General features: G+C 43.4%; 1 protein-coding gene across 3 annotated transcripts; it reads left to right on the top strand.

The window, feature by feature from the left end:
- Positions 1-69: 69 nt before the first annotated feature.
- On the top strand, positions 70-21,014 carry GSKIP (GSK3B interacting protein). 3 transcript variants are annotated; one of them, XM_047796374.1, is made up of 4 exons: positions 70-146; positions 15,030-15,060; positions 15,432-15,690; positions 18,839-19,670. In XM_047796374.1, the coding sequence occupies exons 3-4, from the start codon at positions 15,433-15,435 to the stop codon at positions 18,998-19,000; spliced, it is 420 nt and encodes a 139-aa protein (XP_047652330.1). In that variant the 5' UTR covers positions 70-146; positions 15,030-15,060; position 15,432; the 3' UTR covers positions 19,001-19,670. The 3 variants fall into 3 exon arrangements, with proteins under 3 accessions (XP_047652330.1, XP_047652329.1, XP_047652331.1); XM_047796373.1 differs by lacking the exon at positions 15,030-15,060 and having other exon boundaries at positions 18,839-21,014; XM_047796375.1 differs by lacking the exons at positions 70-146; positions 15,030-15,060 and adding an exon at positions 8,116-8,199.
- Positions 21,015-22,683: the final 1,669 nt, after the last annotated feature.

Genomic DNA, 22,683 nt, shown 5'->3' on the forward strand with positions numbered 1-22,683 from the left:
TCCGAAGGAGGCGGGGAAAGGAGGCCGGAAGGGAGCAGTTCCGGCTCCGAGGGGGCGGGGCGAGAGTGGGGAGCGAGGGGGCGGTGCCGCAGGTCGGTTCCCGAAGCCTCCGGAGGGAAGAAGAGGAAGGCGCGGGGCGAGCACAGGTGAGCAGCCGCGGGGCTGGCGGTGGGCGGCGGGAGGCCGAGGGGGGTTCGGGGGCGGACCCAGGGCTCTCTGAGCGGGCCGCGGCGCAGCGGGTTGGGCCGTGGGGGGCTAGGGCGGAAGAGGCCCCCGTGCAAAGAGGGGTCTGGGAGCGGCTCCAGCCTCGGCCGTCCCTGTCACCTTAGACCAGGACCCCGAAACGGGCGCTCGGGACGCCGCGAGCTCCACCTGAAGGGCTGCAGCCCGTCTGGCTCACCCCCTCCACACACACACACACACACACACACACACACACACACTCACACTCCCTAACATTCCCCTACCCCCAGTATTGACCGGTGCCCATTGTCAATAAGTTATTCGTCGCCCGCCTCATTTAGATACTGTTTTCCAAAGCTTCATTTTCGCTGCTGTCTAGCTAGCGGCTTTGCAGTTTCCAAAGCGCTTTATCCATCCTGGGTGTGCTGCGCCAGCGACGGGAAACTTCGAGTCTTCGAGGCATTGGTGGGCAGAACTGCTTTCTGTGATCGATGCCAAAGCCTTCCGACCCCGGGGAAGCCTGGGCAAGGTACCTGTGCTGTTCTGGGAATCTGCGCAGTCGGATTTCTGCCTTTTACGAGGCAACTCCTGCAGAGGCGGAGCCGGCTTTGCACTTGGTCAACCCCGAGAAGGCCTGAGTGCCGGTGTTCCATAACCCGGAAGCCAGGTGCCCTGGGTTAGACTCCAGCTCCTGGCACTTATTAGCCGAGACACCTTCAACTGGCCACTACCCTCTCTGAGTCTTTGTCGACTGTAGGCATGTTAGTAATATCTTACCTCCAAAGATTATTAGGAATCCTAAACCGGTTAACTAGAGAACAAATGTAAACGAGTCCAGATGCATACCGTGTAATGAAGAATAGTCAATTAGGACAGCTGGTTTAAGGAGATTTCGTTTGTATGTTGATAACAAACGTCTTAGAAGTACTAACACAGCCCAGAAACGTTGGCAGATGGAAAAAGCTCTGAATCCCCCTCCTTCAACCACCTTTTCATTTTAGAACCACTGTGCTTTCCAGGGTCATACAAGTGCTGTGAATTTTGGTACCTCTCATTCTTTGTAGACTTGGCCCAAGCATTCTCAGTACCTTCAGTTTCCTTGCTCTTCATTCATTTAAAAATGTTTGTTAAGGATCCATTAAATGAAAATCTGTACCATTGGTGATGTGAAAAAGGTGAAGAGAAATTCAGGGATCTTATGTTCTATAGTGAAAAGCCCATTCCTTTATTCAGTAAGTGTTTATTGGTTGCCTGCTATGTGCCAGGGATTGTTCTAGGTGCTGGAGATGCTGCAGTGAACAGATCAAGTCCTTGCCCTCAGGGAGTGCTTACATTTTATGGAAGGGTGGGCACACAGACTATAATCAAATATATCATAAGCCATGTGATAAGTGCTGTAGAAAAAAAATAAAACAATGTAAAGAGAGTGGAAAGGGGAGAGATTTGTCAGCTTTTCATAGGGGTTAGGGAAGTCCTCCCTCGGTTGATAAGGTGATATTTTAGCAGAGACTTAGAGGTAGCTGGGGAGCAAGGCATGTGAATACATGTAAGAGTTTTCCAGGCACGGGGAACAGCAGAGTGCAAGGCCCTGTGGTAAGAGCATGCTTAGTGAATTCAAGGAATGTCAGGAAAGAGGAGTAGAGCTGGGGGAATTGGCAGGAGTGGGATGGAAGTGGGGGTGTGTCATGTAAGGCCTTATAGGCCATTATAGAGACTTTGACTTTTCACTTGGTGAATTACATGGGTTTGAGGAACTGAGTGACATAATCTGATGAAGTTTTTACAGGATCATGCTAACTGCTGTGTTGAGAAAAGACTTGAGTTCCTGTCATGGCTCAGTGGTTAACGAATCTGACTAGGAACCATGAGGTTGTGGGTTCGATCCCTGGCCTTGCTCAGTGGGTTAAGGATCCGGCGTTGCTGTGAGCTGTGGTGTAGGTCGCAGATGCCACTCAGATCCCCCATTGCTATGGCTGTGGTGTAGGCCAGCGGCTACAGCTCTGATTAGACCCCCAGCCTGGGAACCTCCATATGCCGTGGGAGCAGCCCTAGAAAAGGCAAAACGACCAAAAAAACACACAAAACCCTTTAAGCACCATACCATATGGCCCCTTACTCATGTTGAGAGCATTTCTCCAGACTGTGAGGTATGATACAAATAAAAGTACAGTTGACCCTTGAACAATGCTGTGATAAGGGACACAAACCCTCCCAAACTTGAAAATCTGCGTATAACTTATGGTCCGTCCTCCATATTCACAGTTGCACATCTGCTGATTCAGTCAGCACGGACAGTGTAGTTCTGTAATAGTTGCTGTTGAAAAAAATCTGCATGTAAGTGGACCTGCAGAGTTCAAGCCTGTGTTGCTCAAGGGTCAACTGTAATCATGAGCAAGATAATTGCATTCTAGCCCTCGGCTGACTGTTGTAATAGCAACTGACAAATTAAACTTTCTTCCAAAATGAAAATTTGACATCTGTATACTACTCTTGAAATCATTCTGGCTCTGTTCTTTTGTCACCCTGTATATAAGACTGTCTTTCTAAACCCATTCTTGTCCTCAAGAACAAATATACAGTCTTTTGCTAGCTCTTTGATGCTATAAATTGGTGATGAAACAAAACAAAATCTACTAAATGAAGAAGTAGAGAGTAAAGAAATTAGTGATCAATATCTTGATAACTAGTTGATAGTTTCATGAATTCTCCAAAAGCCACTAACATAGCCTAAAAAGTATACCAACAAATGAAGTAAGAGCTGGCCCCTGAATAATTTACGTATGGTGTTATAAGGAATCATTTAGAAACTTTATACTAGGTGATGCAATCTGCCAGAATAAAAGCGCCCGTAAGGTATTCTGATTTTTAAAGGTACCAGCAACAGAATATGCTGATTCTGGTAGAGAGCCAATTTAGAGTTTAAATGGGAAGCGAAGAGGTTTTCTATTTCGTATCTCTTTAGGTATTGATTTGTTTTATGCTGGTAGATACCTTATATTAAACAGAGTACCAAATCCTCTATATAACGTGGAGGGTTTTTTCAAATTTTGTTTTTAAAGATTAATTTTGTAGTCTTTTAGAATCTCATTTACAGTTTCTAAATTCTAAGGAAAGTTTGTAAAGGGTTATAATGTTACTATTTATTTAGGTTAAAAGGCTTCTCCAGGAGTTCCTGTAGTGTCGCAGTGGTTAACGAATCCAACTAGGCACCGTGAGATTTCAGGTTCCATCCCTGGCCTTGCTCAGTGGGTTAAGGATCTGGCGTTGCTGTGAGCTGTGGTGTGGGTTGCAGATGCAGCTCGGATCCGGAGTGGCTGTGGCTGTGGCGTAGGCCGGCGGCTACAGCTCCGATTTGATCCCTAGCCTGGGAACCTCCATATGCCTCAGAAGCAGCTCAAGAAGAGGCAAAAAAAAAAAAAATAGGCTTCTCCAGAGTACCATTCTAGATGCCAGAAGGGATTTTGCCCAATTCATGAATTGCCTGATAAAGCAAAGTACATCTTAAAAAGAAATTCTCAAGTTAACATTATATATTTGTTTTTTGTTGTCATTTGGCCTCACCCACAGCATGTGGAAGTTCTCAGACCAAGAATCGAACCTGTGCTGCAGTTGCAGCAAGGCCGCAGTGGCAGCAATGCCAGATCCTTAATCCACTGCACCACAAGGGAACTAACATTATCTATTTCTTCACCCTCACCCTCCTCCTTAATCAACTGAAGCAGAATACAATTCTGTTGGCTAGATTTCTTATGACTAGATTGTGCATATGTCTCTGTCATTGTTGAAAATAGGGTGCAGAGTGATTTTATTTAGCAGAGCAATTTATCAGTTTACAAATGGAAAAATAAGCCATTTTATTTTGATTCACTGTATGTTACAAATATATAATATTTGTAGTACTGCAAATGACTCTCATTTAAACGTCTTAGTTCCAGAATAAACATCTCAGGAATTCCCTTATGCCTCAAGGGTTAAGGATCTGTTGTTATCGCTGCTGTGGCACTGGTTTGATCCTTGGCCTGGAACTTCCCCATGCCACAGGCGTGGCCAAAAACAAACAAAAACACCGCAAACATCTCAGAGCTATTAAAAACAGATTAAATCTCACATGTTACAGAAAATAAAGGTTAAACTAGCTTTAGCTTTGTCTAAATTCTAAATGTTGCTAATTGTAATTAATCAACTTTATTCACTTTTTTTTTTTTTTTTTTGCCATTTAGGGCCAATCCTGCAGCATATGGAAGTTCCCAGGCAAAGGGTTGAATCTTAGCTGCAGTTGCCAGCCTACACCACAGCCACAGCTACATGGGATCCAAGCCCCATCTGCAACCTACATGGAAGCTCGTGGCAACACCAGAGCCTTAACCCACTCAGTGAGCCCAGGGATCGAACCCGCATCATCATGGATACTAGTTGGATTCATATATAGATAGATAGATACTAGTCGGGTTTATATATATATTTTTTAAATAGGACCGCACCCAAGGCATATGGAAGTTCTCAGGCTAGGGGATGAATCAGAGCTGCAGCTGCCAGCCTATACCACAACCACAGCAACACCAGATCCAACCCATGTCTGCGACCTGTACCACAGCACACGGCAACACCAGATCCTAAATCCACTGAGCAAGATCAGGGATCAAACCTGAGTCCTCATGGATGCTAGTCAGATTAATTTCTGCTGAGCCACGGTAGGAGCTCTACTAGTTGTGTTAACCCACTGACTCACAATGGGAACTCCAACTTTATTCAGGTTTACTTTCGAAACAGTTGTTTGAAATGCAGATAAATTCATAACATCTCATTTCATTTGAAACTGAACCAAACTTTTTAAAGTTTTTTTGTCTTGTTGCAAACAAAAAAAAAAAATTTTTTTTTTTTTTTTGGTCTTTTTGCCATTTCTTGGGCTGCTCCTGTGGCATATGGGTGTTCCCAGGCTAGGGGGTCTAATCAGAGCTGTAGCCACCAGCCTACACCAGAGCCACAGCAACTCGGGATCCTAGCCGCGTCTGCAACCTATACCACAGCACACAGCAACGCCAGATCCTTAACCCACTGAGCAAGGCCAGGGATGGAACCTGAAATCTCACGGTGCCTAGTTGGATTCGCTAACCACTGAGCCACGATGGGAACTCCCAAAATACATTTTTGATATAGAAAATTAGAATTGAAAAAATTAAGAAGTAGAGAATAAAGGACTTAGTAATCAATATCTTGATAACCAGTCTCATGAATCCTCCAAAAACACTAACCCAGCCCAAGAATTATACCAACAGAAGTAAGAGCTACCAATAATTATCCTAACTTTTAATAAAGAGCATTATCATAACTGAAGTAGGAGGAGCTATAAAGACTTAGAGAAGGGAGTTCCCGTCGTCGCACAGTGGTTAACGAACCCGACTAGGAACCGTGAGGTTGCAGGTTCGGTCCCTGCCCTTGCTCAGTGGGTTAAGGATCCGGCGTTGCTCCGAGCTGTGGTGTAGGTTGCAGACACGGCCCAGATCCCGTGTTGCTGTGGCTCTGGCGTTGGCCGGCAGCTACAGCTCCGACTTGACCCCTAGCCTGGGAACCTCCATATGCCGCGGGAGCGGCCCAAGAAATAGCAAAAAGACAAAAAAAAAAATACTTAGAGAAGGTCCAACCCAGTATTTATATCCTACTCTTCCACCAGCTCCACCCCCTGCCTGTTAACTTTATGCCCCCAGGCCTGGTGCCCGCAATTTCTAGCTTTTTGAGTTAAGTCCTGGGGTTAAAGCAGTCTTACTTACTTTTCATTAAAATGTTCCTGTCAGAGGAGGACCTAAAGAAGATATGGCTTGAGGCTGCCATTTGCTTTAAAATTCCAGCTAATTTTGCATCATGCTCCATAATATTGTTGTTGTAACAGTGATGTGTACTTTCCAGGGCTGTCTAGCATGTTTATCCTGTGGCTTTTTATGCCCCCTTTCACAGAGCTAAGTCCTACAGCTTAAGAAGCAGGAAGTTAGCGTTTTCTCTGTGGTTTATCCATTCAGAAAATATCCGTGAAGACCCACTTTATGCCAGACATTGTGCTGGTGGTATTGACAGCACAGGCCTCCATGTGAAGTGAGGTGTAAGTACAGAAGTATCCAAACAAATTCTAAGGAAGGAGGACATGGTGATTAACTCTGCCTTGAGAGAAAATACGGAATCCTGAAAGAGATGTGTCTGAGCAGAATTTGGAGGGATTAAAAGTCTGAACGTAATGTCAAAGTACAAATTTTTTTAAGTGAAAAACTATGAGTATTGGAGTTCCCCTTGTGGCTCAGTGGGTTAAGAACACAACTAGGATCCACGAGGATGGGGGTTCCATGCTGGCCTCACTCGTGGTTAAGGATCCAGTGTTGCCATGCACTGTGGTGTAGGCCGCAGACATGGCTCGCATCTGGTGTTGCTCTGGCTGTGGCGTAGGCTGGCAGCTGCAGCTCCAATTCCAGTTGCACCCCCTAGCCTGGGAACCTCCATGTGCTGCAGGTGCAGCCCTAAAAAAAAAGAAAAAAAAAGTGGGAAAAATTCTTGAAACAGTGGTCTTAAGACTTTGGGCATAAGGCAGTAGAAGACAGTGCTCTCTCCGGGGCAGACCGTTGCCCCAGGTTATTGCCAGGGTAGAATTTCTAGGCATGACCTTGTGAGGAGAAACCTAGGTGGAACCCAGCAGTCTCCCTGAATTGAGGCTTCTGAGCTTGAGAGTCCAGGAAGGCCAAGGCAGCTAGGACAGTGCTAGAAGGGAGAGGGCATGACAGTGTGAGAGCTACGCATGTGCACAGAGGAGCCCGCTCCAGGCTGCAGCTGGATACTGATCAGCACGAAAGTGTGAGGACACTACCTAGGGCTGGAGAAAGAACTACCCAGAGGAATTAGAGGAATTTCCAGAGCTCAGACAGGACCAGTGATAACATCCAGATCCTATCACCCGGAATAGAAGACCTCATAATTCATAGGCCAGATGTTACCTGGGAGTTCCTGTCATGACTCAGTAGTAAAGAACCCAACTAGCATCCATGAGGACGAGGTTTGATCCCTGGCCTCACTCAGTGGGTTAAGCATCCGGCCTGGCCGTGAGCTGCGCTATAGGTCACAGACAAGGCTTCGATCTGGCATTGCTGTGGCTGTGATGTAGGCCAGCAGTTACAGCTCCAGTTCGCCCCCTAGCCTGGGAACTTCCATAGGCCCCCAGGCACTGCCCTAAAAAGGCCAAAAAATAATAATAATAATAATAAAGATTTTGCCTCCATAGTGGGGAAAAAAATGAACCAGTGACTTAATCAGTTTTGATACTGTCTTAAAAAGCCTAAATGCAAGACCCAAAAGGATCAAGCTTTTCCCAGATAACTATATCCTAGGACAATGCTCAATAATATTTATAGGAATATAAAAATATCCAGTACCATACATACAAAAGTTCACACAGTCTGGCATCCAATCAGAAATACCAAGCATACCTTAGAAAAAAATAGCAAGCATGCAAAGCAGCAGTGTACAATCTGTAACATTTAGAAAAATCTATCAGTTGAAACTAACCCAGAAATAACACAGTGAAATGAGTGAACAAGGACATTGAACCATTTATTATTATCATACCATATGTTCACAAAACTAGAGAAAAGGTTGAGTGTGTTAAGTAGAAAGACATGAAAAATGTTTTTTAAAAAAGGATGCGGTAGAAGAGATGAGATAACTGCAACTAACAAATGAGAAAAGAACTTGAAGGCATAGCCTTGGAAACTGTTCAAAGTGAAATTCAGAGACTGAAAAAAATGAACAAGAGAAGACAACTTCACTTGAAGTAATATTCATGAAATTGGAGCCCACGAAGAGAGGAGGGACAGATAAGTGTTTAAAAAAATAATGGCCAGGATTTTTCCAAATTTGCTAAAATCTATGAACCCACAGATGCAAGAGGCTCAGTGAACCCCAAGCAAAAGAATCATGAAGAAAACTACACCAAGAGGAACAGAGATAACGACCTCAGACTTCTCATGGGAAACAGTGCAAGTAAGATGACAGTAGAGACATCTTTAAAATCTCGAAAGAGGAGTTCCCGTTGTGGCTCGGTGGTTAATGAACCTGAGTAGCATCCATGAGGACGTAGGTTCAATCCCTGGCCTCGATCAGTGGGTTAAGGATCCGGCATTGCCCTGAGCTGTGGTGTTGGTTGCAGATGCAGCTCAGATCCCGCGTTGCTGGGGCTGTGGTGTAGGCCGGCAGCTACAGCTCTGATTGGACCCCCAGCCTGGGAACCTCCATATGCCGCAGGTGCGGCCCTAAAAAGACAAAGAAATAAATAAATAAAATCTTGAAAGAGAAAAAGTCAACCTAGGATTCTGTACCCAGCAAAAATGTCTTTTAAGAATGAAGGTAATAGGAAGACTTGTTCAGACATAAAAAAGCTGAAAGAATTAATAGCAGACCTACACTGCAGATAACGTTTAAGGAAATCCATCCCCCTGAAGAAAAATTATACGGATTGTACATGCAGATGTAGATCAACACAAAGCCATAGTAACTACGTGGTTAAATATAAAATCCCTTTTTCTTGTTACCTAAACCTCTTTGAAAAGTAGCTAGCCATTTAAAGCAAAAATAACATGTATTCTTTAGTTTCTAACATGTAGAGAAGACCACTATATAATATACTCTTGTAAGGTTCTTATAGTCTGTGTGAAGTGGTATAAGAACACTTGAATCTTTAACGTGTGGTAAACTAAAGATGTATACTTTAAACTAAAGCAACCCCCCGGAACATACAGCAGCGTTAATAAGCCACCAAAGGATGTAAAATAGAATCCTCCAAGGTGGTCCGTCCAAAAGTAGGTAGAAAAATAAGGAAAGGGGAATAAAGCACAGATGGGACAGATAGAAAACACACGGCCAGATAGAGAGCAAGCTCTCCGGTCACAGGAAGCATCAGTCCTCAGGGTAATCACACTACATGTAAGTAGTCTAAACACTAAGTAAGAGGTAGGGGTTATCAGAGTGCATGAAAAAGCAGGACCAAACTATACGCTTCCTACAGGAAACCGCTTTTTTGGCAGGTGAAAGCTCCAAAAGCTCCAGCCAGGGATCCAAACCGCCGAGGCAGCCACCTGAGTCATGGCAGTGACAGTGCTGGATCCTTAGCCTGCTGAGCCCCCTAGAAACTGCAAGGAGCCCACTCTAGATATAAGGGCATTGCTCTTCCCCTTCTCAGGAGCTTAAAATAGCCTATTATATTAAAATCAGATTCTGTTGTGTAGTTATTAGCACCCTGTCCAATTGGGCCATTCCATTGCTCTCTGAACATTTTCCTCGTGTTAGCCTAGGTGGGCTAATCTTACAGCTCCTGCCACACCCTGTCCCTTGTTTATTCAGTGTTCCCTCTGAAGAACCCTCCGCAGTGCTCAGGTCCTTTCTGCCTACCCACAGCTTGTCATCTTTGCTCATTCAAGCCTAATTTTCCATGAGTCAAGCCCATCATAGCTAACAATTATGTCGTAAATCATGGAATGTCAGCGCTGTCAGGAACAGTGAAGAATTTCCTCTTCCTTCCCCCTTGTTCTATAAATGAGAAAACCATGAACCCAAAGAAGCTTCGTGGCCAGCTGCACTTTATACAGGGTTAGTGGTAGGTTTGTAGTAGGTCCAAGATATGTCATTGTTTTCTCTAATTATACATTTCTTATGTTGTAATTATAATACATGTACACGGTATTAGTATTTGTGTACGTATTTCATGTGCCTGTGTATCTCCCAATTTAGGCTATAAACTACCAGTAAATGTTTTTAATTTTTTTTTCTCTGCGTTTTAGGGCTGCACTTGCAGCAAATGGAAGTTCCCAGGCTAGGTGTTGAATCAGAGCTGCAGCTACCAGTCTGTGTACCACAGCCACAGCAATACCAGATCCAAGCCACATCTGCGACCTACCATGACTCATGGCAACACTGGATCCTTAACCCAATGAGTGAGGCCAGGGCTGCCCACATCCTCATGGATCCTAGTCAGGCTTGTTAACCACTGAGCCACAAAGGGAACTCCCTTAATTAATATTCTAATATTTAGAAAAATGCTGAATATATAAACTTGAGTCTAAATTGACAAGATTAAAAATAGGAGTAATTCATTAATTTTTACTAGGGGAAACAATGAGGGCGCATTTCCCTCCATAAAATAGCTAAGATTCAAAATGGATTTTCTAACATGTGTATTTCCAAATCTTGCTACTTATATGTAAAATAAGCTTTAGGGGAGTTCCCGTTATGGCTTAGCGAAACAAACATCCATGAGGATGCAGGTTCAATCCCTGGCCTCGCTCAGTGGGTTAGGGATATGGCATTGCCATGAGCTGTGGTGTAGGTTGCAGACGTGGCTCAGATCTGGTGTTGCTGTGACTGTGGTGCAGGCCAGCAGCTGTAGCTCCAACTGACCCCTAGCCTGGGAACTTCCATATGCCTCAGGCGTGGCCCTACAAAGGAAAAAATAAATAAAAATAAAATAAGCTTTAGTACCTTTATGTCTGTTAATTTTTTCAATAATAATGTAAACTCAGTTCATTGTATTATCCACAAGGATTCACAAAGTACTGTACTCTCTGATACACAGCCACTAGCCATTTAAATTAAATGAATGACAATTAAATACAATTTGAAACTCAGGTGCCTCAGTCTAATGTGTAGCTGGTAGCTACTGTATTGGACAGCAGGGCAAAAGAGCATTTCCGTCACTGCTCAGAGTTCTACTGGTTCGGAATTTCGTATGTGACGATCAGTTGTTTTGCTTACAGAAAAGGGAAACCAGGAAGTTTTACAGGTCTCACATTGCATTCACAGGTTACAACCATTCTTGTAACCTGATGGCATCTCTGATGTTTTACTAGTAATTCTGATAGTTGTCCCTTCACCAACATGGGCGTATATTTCCCCATCCTCAGCAGTGCAGACCCCCACAGGTGGGTACACAAGAGAATCCATTGAGAAGTAAGAAGACAATAAGGAGATGTGACCACAGAACCAGAGGTTGGAGTGATGTGTCTTGGAGGTGGAGGAAGGGACCATGAGCCAAGGAATGCAGGCAGCTTCTGGAAGATAGAAAAGACAGGGAACAGATCCTCTCCCGAAGCCTGCAAAAGGAACACAGCCATGCTGACACCTTGAGGTTAGATTGGTCATCCCCAGCATTGTGAGAAAATTAATTTGAAACCACTAAGTTTGTGGTTACAGCAGCAGTAGGAAACTAATACAGACACGTTGATACTCCAGTATTCTAGAAGGTTTTTCATTAAGCACTTTCTACATGACAGGCACAAACACATCATCAGGGTTCTGTCATTTAAGCCTCTTCTCTAAAGCTGCTAAAGAGCTAGATCAATGAATGCTTTTCATTCCGGGTAGGCTCCTGCATCAGCTAGGGTGCTTTCAGTTGCCAGTAGAATAATGGGAGTCGATTGGCTGCAATGGTGCAAAGTGCAAAGGTTGAGCAGCCATCAGGGCTCTGGCTCCATTTCTTTGTAAATCTCTTGGCTCTAGTCTCCCAGCATCATCCTTGGGTTTCCCTCATTGTCGGATGACTACCAGGAACAGTGCAGTCTGTGTGCTGTCAAGGATTCTGGGTTAAAGTGACTAGGAAGAGTTCTGTGTGTTGATTAGTTTCGACCAGTCTTTAAATGGGATTGGGGTCGATTTCAGACTACTTGGTTACTTTACTCAGGGAAGGGGGAGGTATCATGATTCTCCTTGGAAAATCTAGGGGAAAGGATACTGATAAATAATCAAGAGCCTGTTGTAACCAACAAAAAGTAATTGTAATAATACCTTAAAATAATGCTAGCTTAAAATGTTGGGCATTCCCATTGTGGCTTAGCAGAAATGAGTCTGACTAGAATCCATGAGGATACAGGTTTGATCCCTGAACTCCCTCAGTGGGTTAAGGATCTGGCATGGCTGTGAGCTGTGGTGTGGTTTGTAGGCATGGCTTGGATCCCACATTGCTGTGGCTGTGGTGTAAGCCAGCAGCTGTTGCTCTGACTCAATTCCTAGCCTGGGAACTTCCATATGCCGCAGGTGCGGCCCTAAAAAGCAAAATATAAATAAATAAATAAAATGTTACCAACTTGTGTAATGCTTCAGTAGTAAAATCTGTCGTTTTCATTTATATGTCATCGAAAGTTCTGAACGTGGGCGTTCCCCTTGTGGCTTGGGCATTAGGAACCCGACTAATATCCATGAGGATGTGGGTTTGATCCCTGGCCTTACTCAGTGGGTTAAGGATCTGGCGTTGCCACAAGCTGTGGTGTAGGTCGCAGATGCAGACTGGGCTTGGATCCTGAGTTGCTGGGGCTGTGGTGTAGATGGGCAGCTGCAGCTCTTATTGGACCCCTAGCCTGAGAACTTCTGATGCTGCAGGTGTGGCCCTAAAAAAAAGACCAAAAAAAAAAGTTCTGAATGTGTCTGTTATTTATTTTATGTGCCTTTCAAAGACATTTGGTGGGGGGGGGGGGGATCTAAAAGTTCAGTCTCAGGAAGGGTGTCTCCCTCTTTTTTGCCCCTTGGTGCTAATTACTGCACAGTAGCTTGACTACCTGCTCTACTGACCTGTGAGAATCTCTTCTCTTCTAGTTTTGGATTCTTCATCTTTCCCTATAATTAAGGGCCTAATTGCAATGAATTGTACTCTTATTAAAAGCTTGACTCTTGTCAAGCTTTCTCATATAAACATCTTTTTCATAGAATAATTATTATTTCTGACATCGCTAAGTGAGGTATTTGATTACTTGAGCCAAATAGAGATATTTGGTATTCAGGATGTTAAGAGGTTTGTAGTGCATGGTCACATTTCAGTCTTCAAAACTGACTCTGTGAGAAATAAAATGGGCTCATGCCGTATATATAAAGTCAAGTATAATATTAAGGAGTGTAATGAATATTTCTAAAGAAATCAAGTATTTTCATTTACGTATATAGTAAGTCGATGAGATTTCAGTTAGCTGACAGATTTCCTCCAGCAACAGTGGGCAAATTTATAATTAACTTGCATTGTTAGTAGGGAGGGGGCTAATCTTATAAAGTGTTGTGGAGGAGAAGATAAAGGACCCTTAAAGCATACCATTAGTGGAAAGAAGCCTGGAGGACTATATTATTTGTACATTTGCTGTGTAGTTTTCCGAAATAGCCTTACAGGGGTTATCATGAATTGCCTTTGGCAAATAGTTTTGACTTTTATAATGTCCAAATGACTCACAGCTATAGGAACTCTGGCTCCTTAAGGTTCTCACTAATAATTTAGAGCAATGGCTGTACAGTAGAATTGCCCAGAAACTCTGAAAAAAATACCCGGAAAACTCTTCCAGAGGTTTTGATTCAGTTTCTCTGAACTGGGATTGTGGCCAAATTTGAGAACCACTAATTGAAAGGATTTTGAACAGCACACAAATAAAACACTAGTTAGTAACTTTAGAAAAAGAGATGGAGGTGTTCCCGTCGTGGCTCAGTGGTTAACGAATTCAGCTAGGAACCATGAGGTTGTGGGTTTGATCCCTGGCCTCACTCAGTTGGTTAAGAATCTGGCATTGCCGTGAGCTGTGGTGTAAGCTGTGGTGTAGGTCGAAGACATGGCTTGGATCCTGCATTGCTGTGGCTCAGGCGTAGGCCGGCGGCTATAGCTCCAATTAGACCCTTAGCCTGGGAGCCTCCGTATGTTGTGGGCGTGGCCCTGGAAAAAGACAAAAAGGCAAAAGAAAAGAAAAAGAGATGGAATGTGTAAGGTCATAGACAAACAGTATTAAGCAAACGTTCATAACAAGCTGAAGAGGTGTATCCCATACAGGACAGTGAGTGCTTAATCCGTATCACAGAAACGAAATCTTAAGTCACTTGTAAAGCCTACAGGTAAAAAGAAGGCATAATATCTTATTCTGAAAAGCCATTTTTACATTCCACATTTATTAACTTTTCTCATTCTTACATTTCAAATTTTAACAATAACTCAGCTGTTACCTCCATCACAGAAGAGAAGCAGGAGCTACATAGCAGAATATTGGATCAAGTTAGCATGAAAAATAACCTTTTTCAAACTGTAATATGAGCCAGTTCAAATAAATAGTGAGGAGTTCCCATCATGGCACAGTGGTTAACGAATCCATCTAGGAACCATGAGGTTGCAGGTTCGATCCCTGGCCTTGCTCAGTGGATTAAGGATCCGGCATTGCCATGAGCTGTGGTGTGGGTTGCAGACTCGGCTCAGATCCTGCGTTGCTGTGGCTGTGGTGTAGCCCAGTGGCTACAGCTCTGATTAGACCCCTAGCCTGGGAGCCTCCATATGCCAGCGGGAGCGGCTCAAGAAAAGGCAAAAAGACAAAAATAATTTTTTAAAAAATAGTGAAAAGATGAGTTATTCAATAAGTAGCATTGGGACAATAAAGTATCTATTTGGAAAATAAAACTACACAAAATAAATTCCAGATGGATCAGAGGGTTAAATATACAGAAAGAGAATGGGAATTCTGGGTGATTTAGAGGGTTTTTTAAATGTAATCATGGACTGAGGAAGGTTTGCTTAGGCAAAGTCACAAATCCAGAAGTCATAGAAGGAGCTGTTGAGAGTAAATGTAGTAAGTAGAGACTCGAACTCTGATTTCAGACAACCCTAGTTCATCGCCATTTCTCTTCTTTTTTTAACAGCTGTATGATCTTAAACTAAAATTAATACTCTGAAAAATACCTAATCAGAAATACGTGTTCAAACAATGAGACATCATTTTTTGCCTCTCAAAAAATGATGGGGTGGGGAAAAAGAATACAGTCCCTCGTAGGCCATTGGTGGAGTAGAAATCAGTACCGCCTTTTTTTTGCAGAGTGAATCAGCAGTAGCTACAGGAAGTTAAGGTGAGTATGTACTTTGACTCAGCAATTCTAGTTCTGAATGTCTATTCTCGAAAAGTAATGCTTTTTTGAAAATGTGTACTAAGATTTTTACTTGGCATTTTTTGAAATAGCTGAAAACCAACATTCTAAATTCTTCTCAATATGGGAATTCACATCTGGTGGAGAATGGAGAACCTTTTTCCGGAAATCTACAGTTGTCTGTAATTTTGCCGTGAAAAACTACTGAACACGGTTTGGGGCGATATTTGCCCTAAAAGTTGTTCGCTCGTTACTGTCTTCTAATAGCTGCTGTGAGGCACAGCTGCTTTTAATCCCACATTAGTATGGGGAGGATCCTTCTCGAAGCCAGTTTTAAATCTTCTTTTTGGCAGAATGGAAACAGACTGCAATCCCATGGAGCTGAGCAGTATGTCAGGGTTTGAAGAAGATGCAGCGCTGAACGGCTTTGAAGGAACAGACATGAAGGACATGAGGCTGGAAGCCGAGGCCGTTGTGAACGATGTTCTCTTCGCCGTGAACAACATGTGCGTCTCCAAAACCCTGCGCTGCGCCGATGACGTGGCCTATATCAACGTGGAAACAAGAGAAGGGAACAGGTACTGCCTGGAGCTCACTGAAGCAGGGCTCAGGGTGAGTCACTTTCCTCTTCAGAAAAAAATCACCTCCTCACCACTTTATCAAAAACGGCCGGGAGTCGGGAAGTGGGACGGTGTCCGACGAGAGGTCAGCACGCAGTAGCTCCCAAGACTTTTTTAAGGAAAGCTTTTTTTCCTAGGAATTTTTATTAGTTCCGAAGTCTCTCAGTCCACATGGGAAAATTGAATTTTTTGAAAAAGAAAGCACGGATTTGATTTGCAGAGTGTTTTGTTGTAATCATCACCCCCGAAATTAATTTATTTCTTATTTCTAGCTAAATGTATCCGCCAGGATTATGCATTCTCAGCACTGGATGAGTTTTGCATTCATTGCGTTGAGAGAATCTTTTTTCCACCTCTTATAAATATCTCTTCCACTAAAACAACATGTGACTGCTCTGTTCACTAGCTGTTAGAGCAAGACCAAGTCATAGCAGAACACCCTGCCTCCAAATTTCCAAGAATGTCCTTTATTAAATGTAAGCTTTTCTAGGCAGAATGGCCTCTCTACATCTTTTAAACTCAGAATCCTGAGTTTAGAATGGTAGGAAGCACTTCTGAGAGCAGCTTTTTATTAAAAAAAACAAAAACAAAACAAACAAAAAAAACCACGATGTGTTATGAAAATTGTTGACCTGCTGAACAGAGGAATAGACATCAGAAGTGTTTAACTTTACTAGTGTCTGTTGAAGTTACTAATTAACCTTCAGTCTTAGTGAAAGATCTCTGACTTTGCTCTTTCTATATCTGTTAAGAGTAGCTCCCCAAAAGTTGCACAGTATCATAAAGCAGAGCAATGGTTACGCAAATAAGAATGTCACTTGATGGGTTACACAAGCCCACGAACATCTGTTTCACTAGATGCGGTTTGCTTAAGGTGTATGTGAAGCACCTGTGTCCTGTATATCCTTCCAGAGAGCATCGCTTATATTGAAGCTGACCGCACGGCCAGCAGCCTCACAGCTCTCCGGTCCCTCACAGCTTCGGCTTAGCTTTGGGAGTGGTCCTGGAATTCAGTAGTCCCTGTGCTCCCTGCCTAAATCCCTAAATTTGGACCAAAAGCTTGTAGTCTGTAGAAGTAGATCCTAAATAGAAGTAGGCAAACCAAATTAGAGATAAACAACCCTAGGTAAATTAATTCTCTCTTACACTCTTTATTTCTGGTGCGGTAGGAAAGGTTCTGATGAGAGTGAGAAGTCTTACTTGTGAGTACGAGTGGGCAAATTAGTCAGCCTGAGTCCCTGCTTCTTATCTATAACCTGGAAATTTAAGAAAAAAAGAAAAGGAACTGGGGGATGATTATGTGAATGATGTTTGCAGAAAGATCTGGATCAGGAGTTCTCTGTGTCGCAGAGGGCTAGGGATTCAGTGTTGTCACTGCAGCAGCTTGAATTGCTCCTATGGCACAGCTTCCTCCCCTGGTCTAGGAACTTCTGCATGCCCTAGGCACGGCCAAAAGAAAGATGTAGATCAGTTATAAAATCTGGCATGTAGAGACTCATATATTTGGTTGTTTTTTTTTTTTTTTCATTGTCAGGAATTAGAAATCAGACCATGTGAATAAGACATGATCCCTGTCCCCTAGGAAGACCAGAATCTAGCAGTGATAAGAGAGGGGCTAATAAGATCTCAGCACACTGTGGCGGGTGCCCGGACAGAGCATGGTTCTGAAGTGGTGCCACTCATCTTGCTTAGATGTCTGCCCCTGCTTTTCATTAAAAACAACAACACTGGAAGTTCCATTTCCAGGAACAGCTCAGCGATTAATGGAGCTGACTAGGATATGTGGGTTCAATCCCTGGCCTTGGTCAGTGGGTTAAGGATAGGACATTGCCATGAGCTGTGGTGTAGGTCGTAGGTCGCAGACTCGGCTCAGATCTAGCGTTGCCGTGGCTGTGGCTGTGGCCGGCATCTACAGCTCCAATTGGACCCCTAGCCTGGGAACCTCCAGATGCCAAGGGTGCAGCCCTAAAAAGTCAAAAAAAAAGGCACACACAGGAAATGACATTCCCTTGTATGTCACAGAGTTGAGCAGGTAAGTAATATATTAGTGATATGAAAGTGTGACATTTCAGGTAACTAATTATAAAGCAAAACTAAAACTATGAACAATTTTTATAATTCTTTATAAAAAGAGCTCAAATCATGGGAGTTCCCTGTTGGCTCAGTGGGTTAGGGATCCAGCATAGTTGCTGTTGTGGCTGGGGTCACTGCTGTGGCACAGGTTCAGTCCCTGGCCTAGGAACTTCAGCAATGGAGGTTCCCAGGCTAGAGGTCGAATCGGAGCTTTAGCTGCCAGCCTACGCCACCGCCACAGCAGCGCCAGATCTGAGCTACATCTGCAACATATACCATAGCTCATGGTCTACTGAGCGAGGCGAGGGATTGTATCCTCATGAGTACTAGCCGGGTTCTTAACCAGCTGAGCCACAACAACTCCCTTGTATAGCTTTTTGGTTTTGTTTTTATTTTTATTTATTTCTTTTTCTTTTTTTTGTTTACTTAGGGCCACACCTGCAGCATATGGAGATTCCCAGGCTAGGGGTCAAATTGGAGCTGTAGCCACCGGCCTACGCCAGAGCCACAGCAACGCAGGATCCGAGCCGTGTCTGCAGCCTACACCGCAGCTCACGGCAATGCTGGATCCTTAACCCACTGACCAAGGCCAGGGATTGAACCCTCATCCTCATGGATGCTAGTAGGGTTCATTAACCGCTGAGCCACAACAGGAACTCCTTCAATATTACAGGTTCTAACTATTGATGGAGAATGTACAATGTCATTAGAAAGTGACCCATGCTTGGAGTTCCCGTCGTGGCGAGGTGGTTAACGAATCCGACTAGGAACCATGAGGTTGCGGGTTCGGTCTCTGCGCTTGCTCAGTGGGTTAACGATCCGGCGTTGCCGTGAGCTGTGGTGTAGGTCGCAGACTCGGCTCGGGCTCGGATCCCGCGTTGCTGTGGCTCTGGCGTAGGCCAGTGGCTGCAGCTCCAATTGGACCCCTAGCTTGGGAACCTCCATACGCCGAGGGAGCAAAAAAAAAAAAAAGAAAGAAAGTGACCCATGCTGACACTTGGGGTTCTTTGCCTTTCGTCCCAGAATAAAATCCTATGATTTAACTTACCATTGCATTTCTCATATAGGTGGTAGGTTATGCTTTTGACCAGGTGGACGACCATCTTCAAACTCCCTACCACGAAACGGTCTACTCTTTGCTGGACACGCTCAGCCCTGCCTACCGGGAAGCATTTGGAAATGCACTCCTTCAAAGACTGGAAGCTTTGAACAGGGACGGACAGTCATGACCAAGTTTTTTCCTGTTCGAGGGGCTGCTGCTGGTACAGACTGCTGACATAACGCTTGAAGTTCTTGCATATGGTCATAGCAGGAAACGCATCTTTGGTTTTGTGTCTTTATCATCTTTTGCTTCAAATTTCGGCTTTTGATTGAGAACATTATCAACCAATGACTTGTCTTTCTTAGCTTCTCATTCATTAAGGAAATCCTGAGGCCATTGCTGTGACACTATCATTAAGACATTCAAGTTTCTTCCTCTAGTATCTCTGTATTTCAGAAACCTATTCAGTATTTCATGCTCCTATTGCAGGACTTTGATGCTGCCAGCACTCTCTCTTACCTAGGAAGTCCTAAGATTGCACAGTAATATAGAAATTAAAATGACCTAACTTCAAACTTTGATTCAGCTTGCTAAATCAGGGGTTTCCTAACTAGCTTGGACTGACTTTGTAGTAATTATTTTACTACTAGCCTTATTGGAAACAAATTATCCCCTGCACAAATTTTGAAATTCACTGCTTCATATAATCCATTTATATTATTAATATGGACTGATAAAATGAGTTAATTATATATTACTTAGCTAGTATTACATGAAAAACAGGTCCTGGAGTTGCCATTGTGGTGCAACAGAAACGAACCCGACTAGTATCCATGAGCATGCGGGTTCCATCCCCGGCCTTGTTAGTGGGTCGAGGATCTGGTGTTGCCGTGAGCGGTGGTGTAGGTCGTAGATGCGGCTCAGATCCTGAGCTGTTGTGGCTGTGGTGTAGGCCAGCAGCTGTAGCTCCAATTCAACCCCTAGCCTGGGAACTTCCACATACCTCCAGTGTGGCCTAAAAAGCAGAAAATAAAAATAAAAAAAAAAAAAAAAACAGGTCCTGAAACAGTACTGTATTCCTTGTTTGCAGCAGCCAGCCAACTAAAAGGACAAACCGTTAGCAAATGAATGTAATAATTCCTTATTTCCAAGATATTTAAGCACATAAGCAACTGTAAGAACAGGCTCCATTCTTTTCCTAACAAAAAGCATCTTCAGTGTGTGTGATTTAAAAGAAAGAAAGATTCTGATTTCCTAGAAAACAATATTTTGGCCTGTGTTGATTCTTACTATGAATGTTTGTTTACATAATGTACAGTATATATTCAGAAAGTATTTTTGCTTCGGCGTTTACTTTCTATAACATAGTGCTTTGGTATCTTCCCACAATGCCCTCCTTCCCCAGCGGATGTACAGTGTTCCGTCTTGATGCTAAGTCCCCAATGTCATATGCGTGCATCGTATGGGTTTGAAACCAAAGGATGAATGAAGCATTCAGAGACCTAATATTTGAAAAAGGGAGACTCTGTATTTTATATTTTACTACAGGTACTAATATTTATAAAAATAAACTATACCATGCCGCTACATGTTTTCAAGTACATGTTGAATACTGATTCGGGAGTCGTTTTTTTTTTAATGCTAGTCTAAAGCAGCAGCTGTAGAAATGTCAAACTAAAATTCTGCATCTGGACACACCATAATTTGTCATTTGAAGGCTTTTTTTTTAGTCATTATTAAATAATACATACTTTCAGGCTCTGAAGATCATGTAGACCAGAGCAAATTAAAGTTTGGTTTGGGTCACTATTCATTGTCCAAGTTCGTTGGAATGCCTAAATTGTGTTTGATAAATGCATGTTCATCCTCTTTATTTTCAGATGCTTAATTGTTTGGGCAATGAAGTCTAACTTCAGGTTGAACTTTCTCATGCTTAATCTCAGGCTAAATGTAAAGGATATTTGTAAAGTTTGAATAAAATTCTGTTTACTAATTTTGAGTTAAGTATGGAGAAAAGTGATTGTATGTTTAAAAATTGGAAGTGTTTGTTTTGTGATAAATGATTAATTCCAAGAGCTTCTGTTTTCATTTTTGAATTCCATGTTGTCACATGTGAGTGTGAAGTGGTTTGCTCTTTTTATTACCATGAGGGAGCAAAAGAAAGAGACGATTTAATAAAACTGCAGATATTAAAACCTCCACTAGATATTAAAACCTTCATTTTACCTGGATTTCCTTGATTTCACTTCCAAAAGAAAAAGAAAGAAGACCCTCCAAATAAGTAACCGCTGTAACTCAGTAAGAAAAACATGAGCGCAATGGGCAAAAAACATGATCAACTCAGAAAAATACACAGATGTGCAGTAACCGCTTGAAAGACATTCAGCCAGACCAGTAAGCAGGAAAGGAAAACGGGTTTAGCTGTGTTGAGCCATTTTACCTAATTTAGTAATTTCTCCTATTTAAATACATTGATGTCAATAAAGATTTAGAGGGGCATGGTTACATTCTATTGGAAGGTATTTTTGGGAAACACTGGTGGTAGAACCTCTACCAAGCTTTTAACCTCTTCGCTGGCTCTACCCTAGCAGTCAAGCACAGGAAAAGGTGTACCACAAGGATGTCATTTTCTCTAATAAAAAGGCAGAGGAGACATTCCTGTTGTCGCTCAGTGGGTTAAGGATCCCACACTGCTGGGGCTGTTGGGTAGGCCAGCATCTGCCACTCTGATTTGACCCCTAGCCTGGGAACTTCCATATACCGAAGGTTAGCCCTAACAAGAAAAAAAAAAAAAAAAAAAAACAGTTGAAGGAGACCCCCTTATGGCTCAGCAGGTTAAGAACTTGACATAGTGTCCATGAGGATGGAAGTTCAATCCCTGGCCTCACTCAACAAGTTAAAGATCCAGCATTGCCCGTTCAGCCTACGTTGCAGATATGGCTGGGATCCGGTGTTGCCATGGCTGTGGCAAAGGCCAGCAGCTGTGATTCTGATCTGACCCCTAGCCCAGGAACTTTGGTATGCCATAGTTGGGGCCATAAAAGAAAAAAAAAAAAAGTTAATGTTTAAAGCACAAAAATATTGGGAGTTCCCGTTGTGGTGCAGAGGAAGTGAAGCCTACTAGTATCCATGAGGATGCTGGTTCAATCCCTGGCCTCGATCAGTGGGTCAGGGATCCATCATTGCGGTGAGATGTGGTGTAGGTCACAGCCATGGCTCAGATCCTGAGTTGCTGTGGCTGTGGTGTAGGCCGGCAGCTGTAGCTCAGATTAGACCCGTAGCCTGGGAACTTCCATATGCCTCGGGTGTGGCCCTAAAAAGCCAAAAAAAAAAAAAAAATTACAGTCCACCATGACCTTTGTGGGTTTTGATAGGACTAATGGAATGGTATCTCTTAATTTGTCCTTTTATTGCCGGCAACTGCACTTCTACCCTAATTTGCAAAGGGCAAGGTCTAAATTCTAGCCCTTTGTGACTGTGGGTGATTCATCAGTTCAAATGCTAAACCAGTGGAGCCCAGTGGATCCGGCAGCCGCTGGCAGTACGGTGGGGACCACATCGAAAGCTCCACAGCAACAATTCTTCGCAGTAGAGGATTTTGCCCTGCTCTCCGGGTCAGACCATCCCCCAGGGGCACGTTCATTCACTTCATTTTAGGGAAGGTCTAGACTCTGGACCTAGACTTTTCATCAGATTGTTTGTTTTGTTTTGTTTTCAGCCAAACCACGGCATGAGGAAGTCCCGGAAGGCCGGGGCCAGGGATCGAAACCACGGCAAAGTAGCGACCCGAACCCCTGCAGTGACAACTCCCGTATCCACGACCCATGGCACCACCACGGAAACTCCGGGTTCATCAATATTTTTAGTCTT

This window comes from Phacochoerus africanus, chromosome 9 (genome assembly GCF_016906955.1).
Source record: "Phacochoerus africanus isolate WHEZ1 chromosome 9, ROS_Pafr_v1, whole genome shotgun sequence".
NCBI classification, from domain to species: domain Eukaryota; kingdom Metazoa; phylum Chordata; class Mammalia; order Artiodactyla; family Suidae; genus Phacochoerus; species Phacochoerus africanus.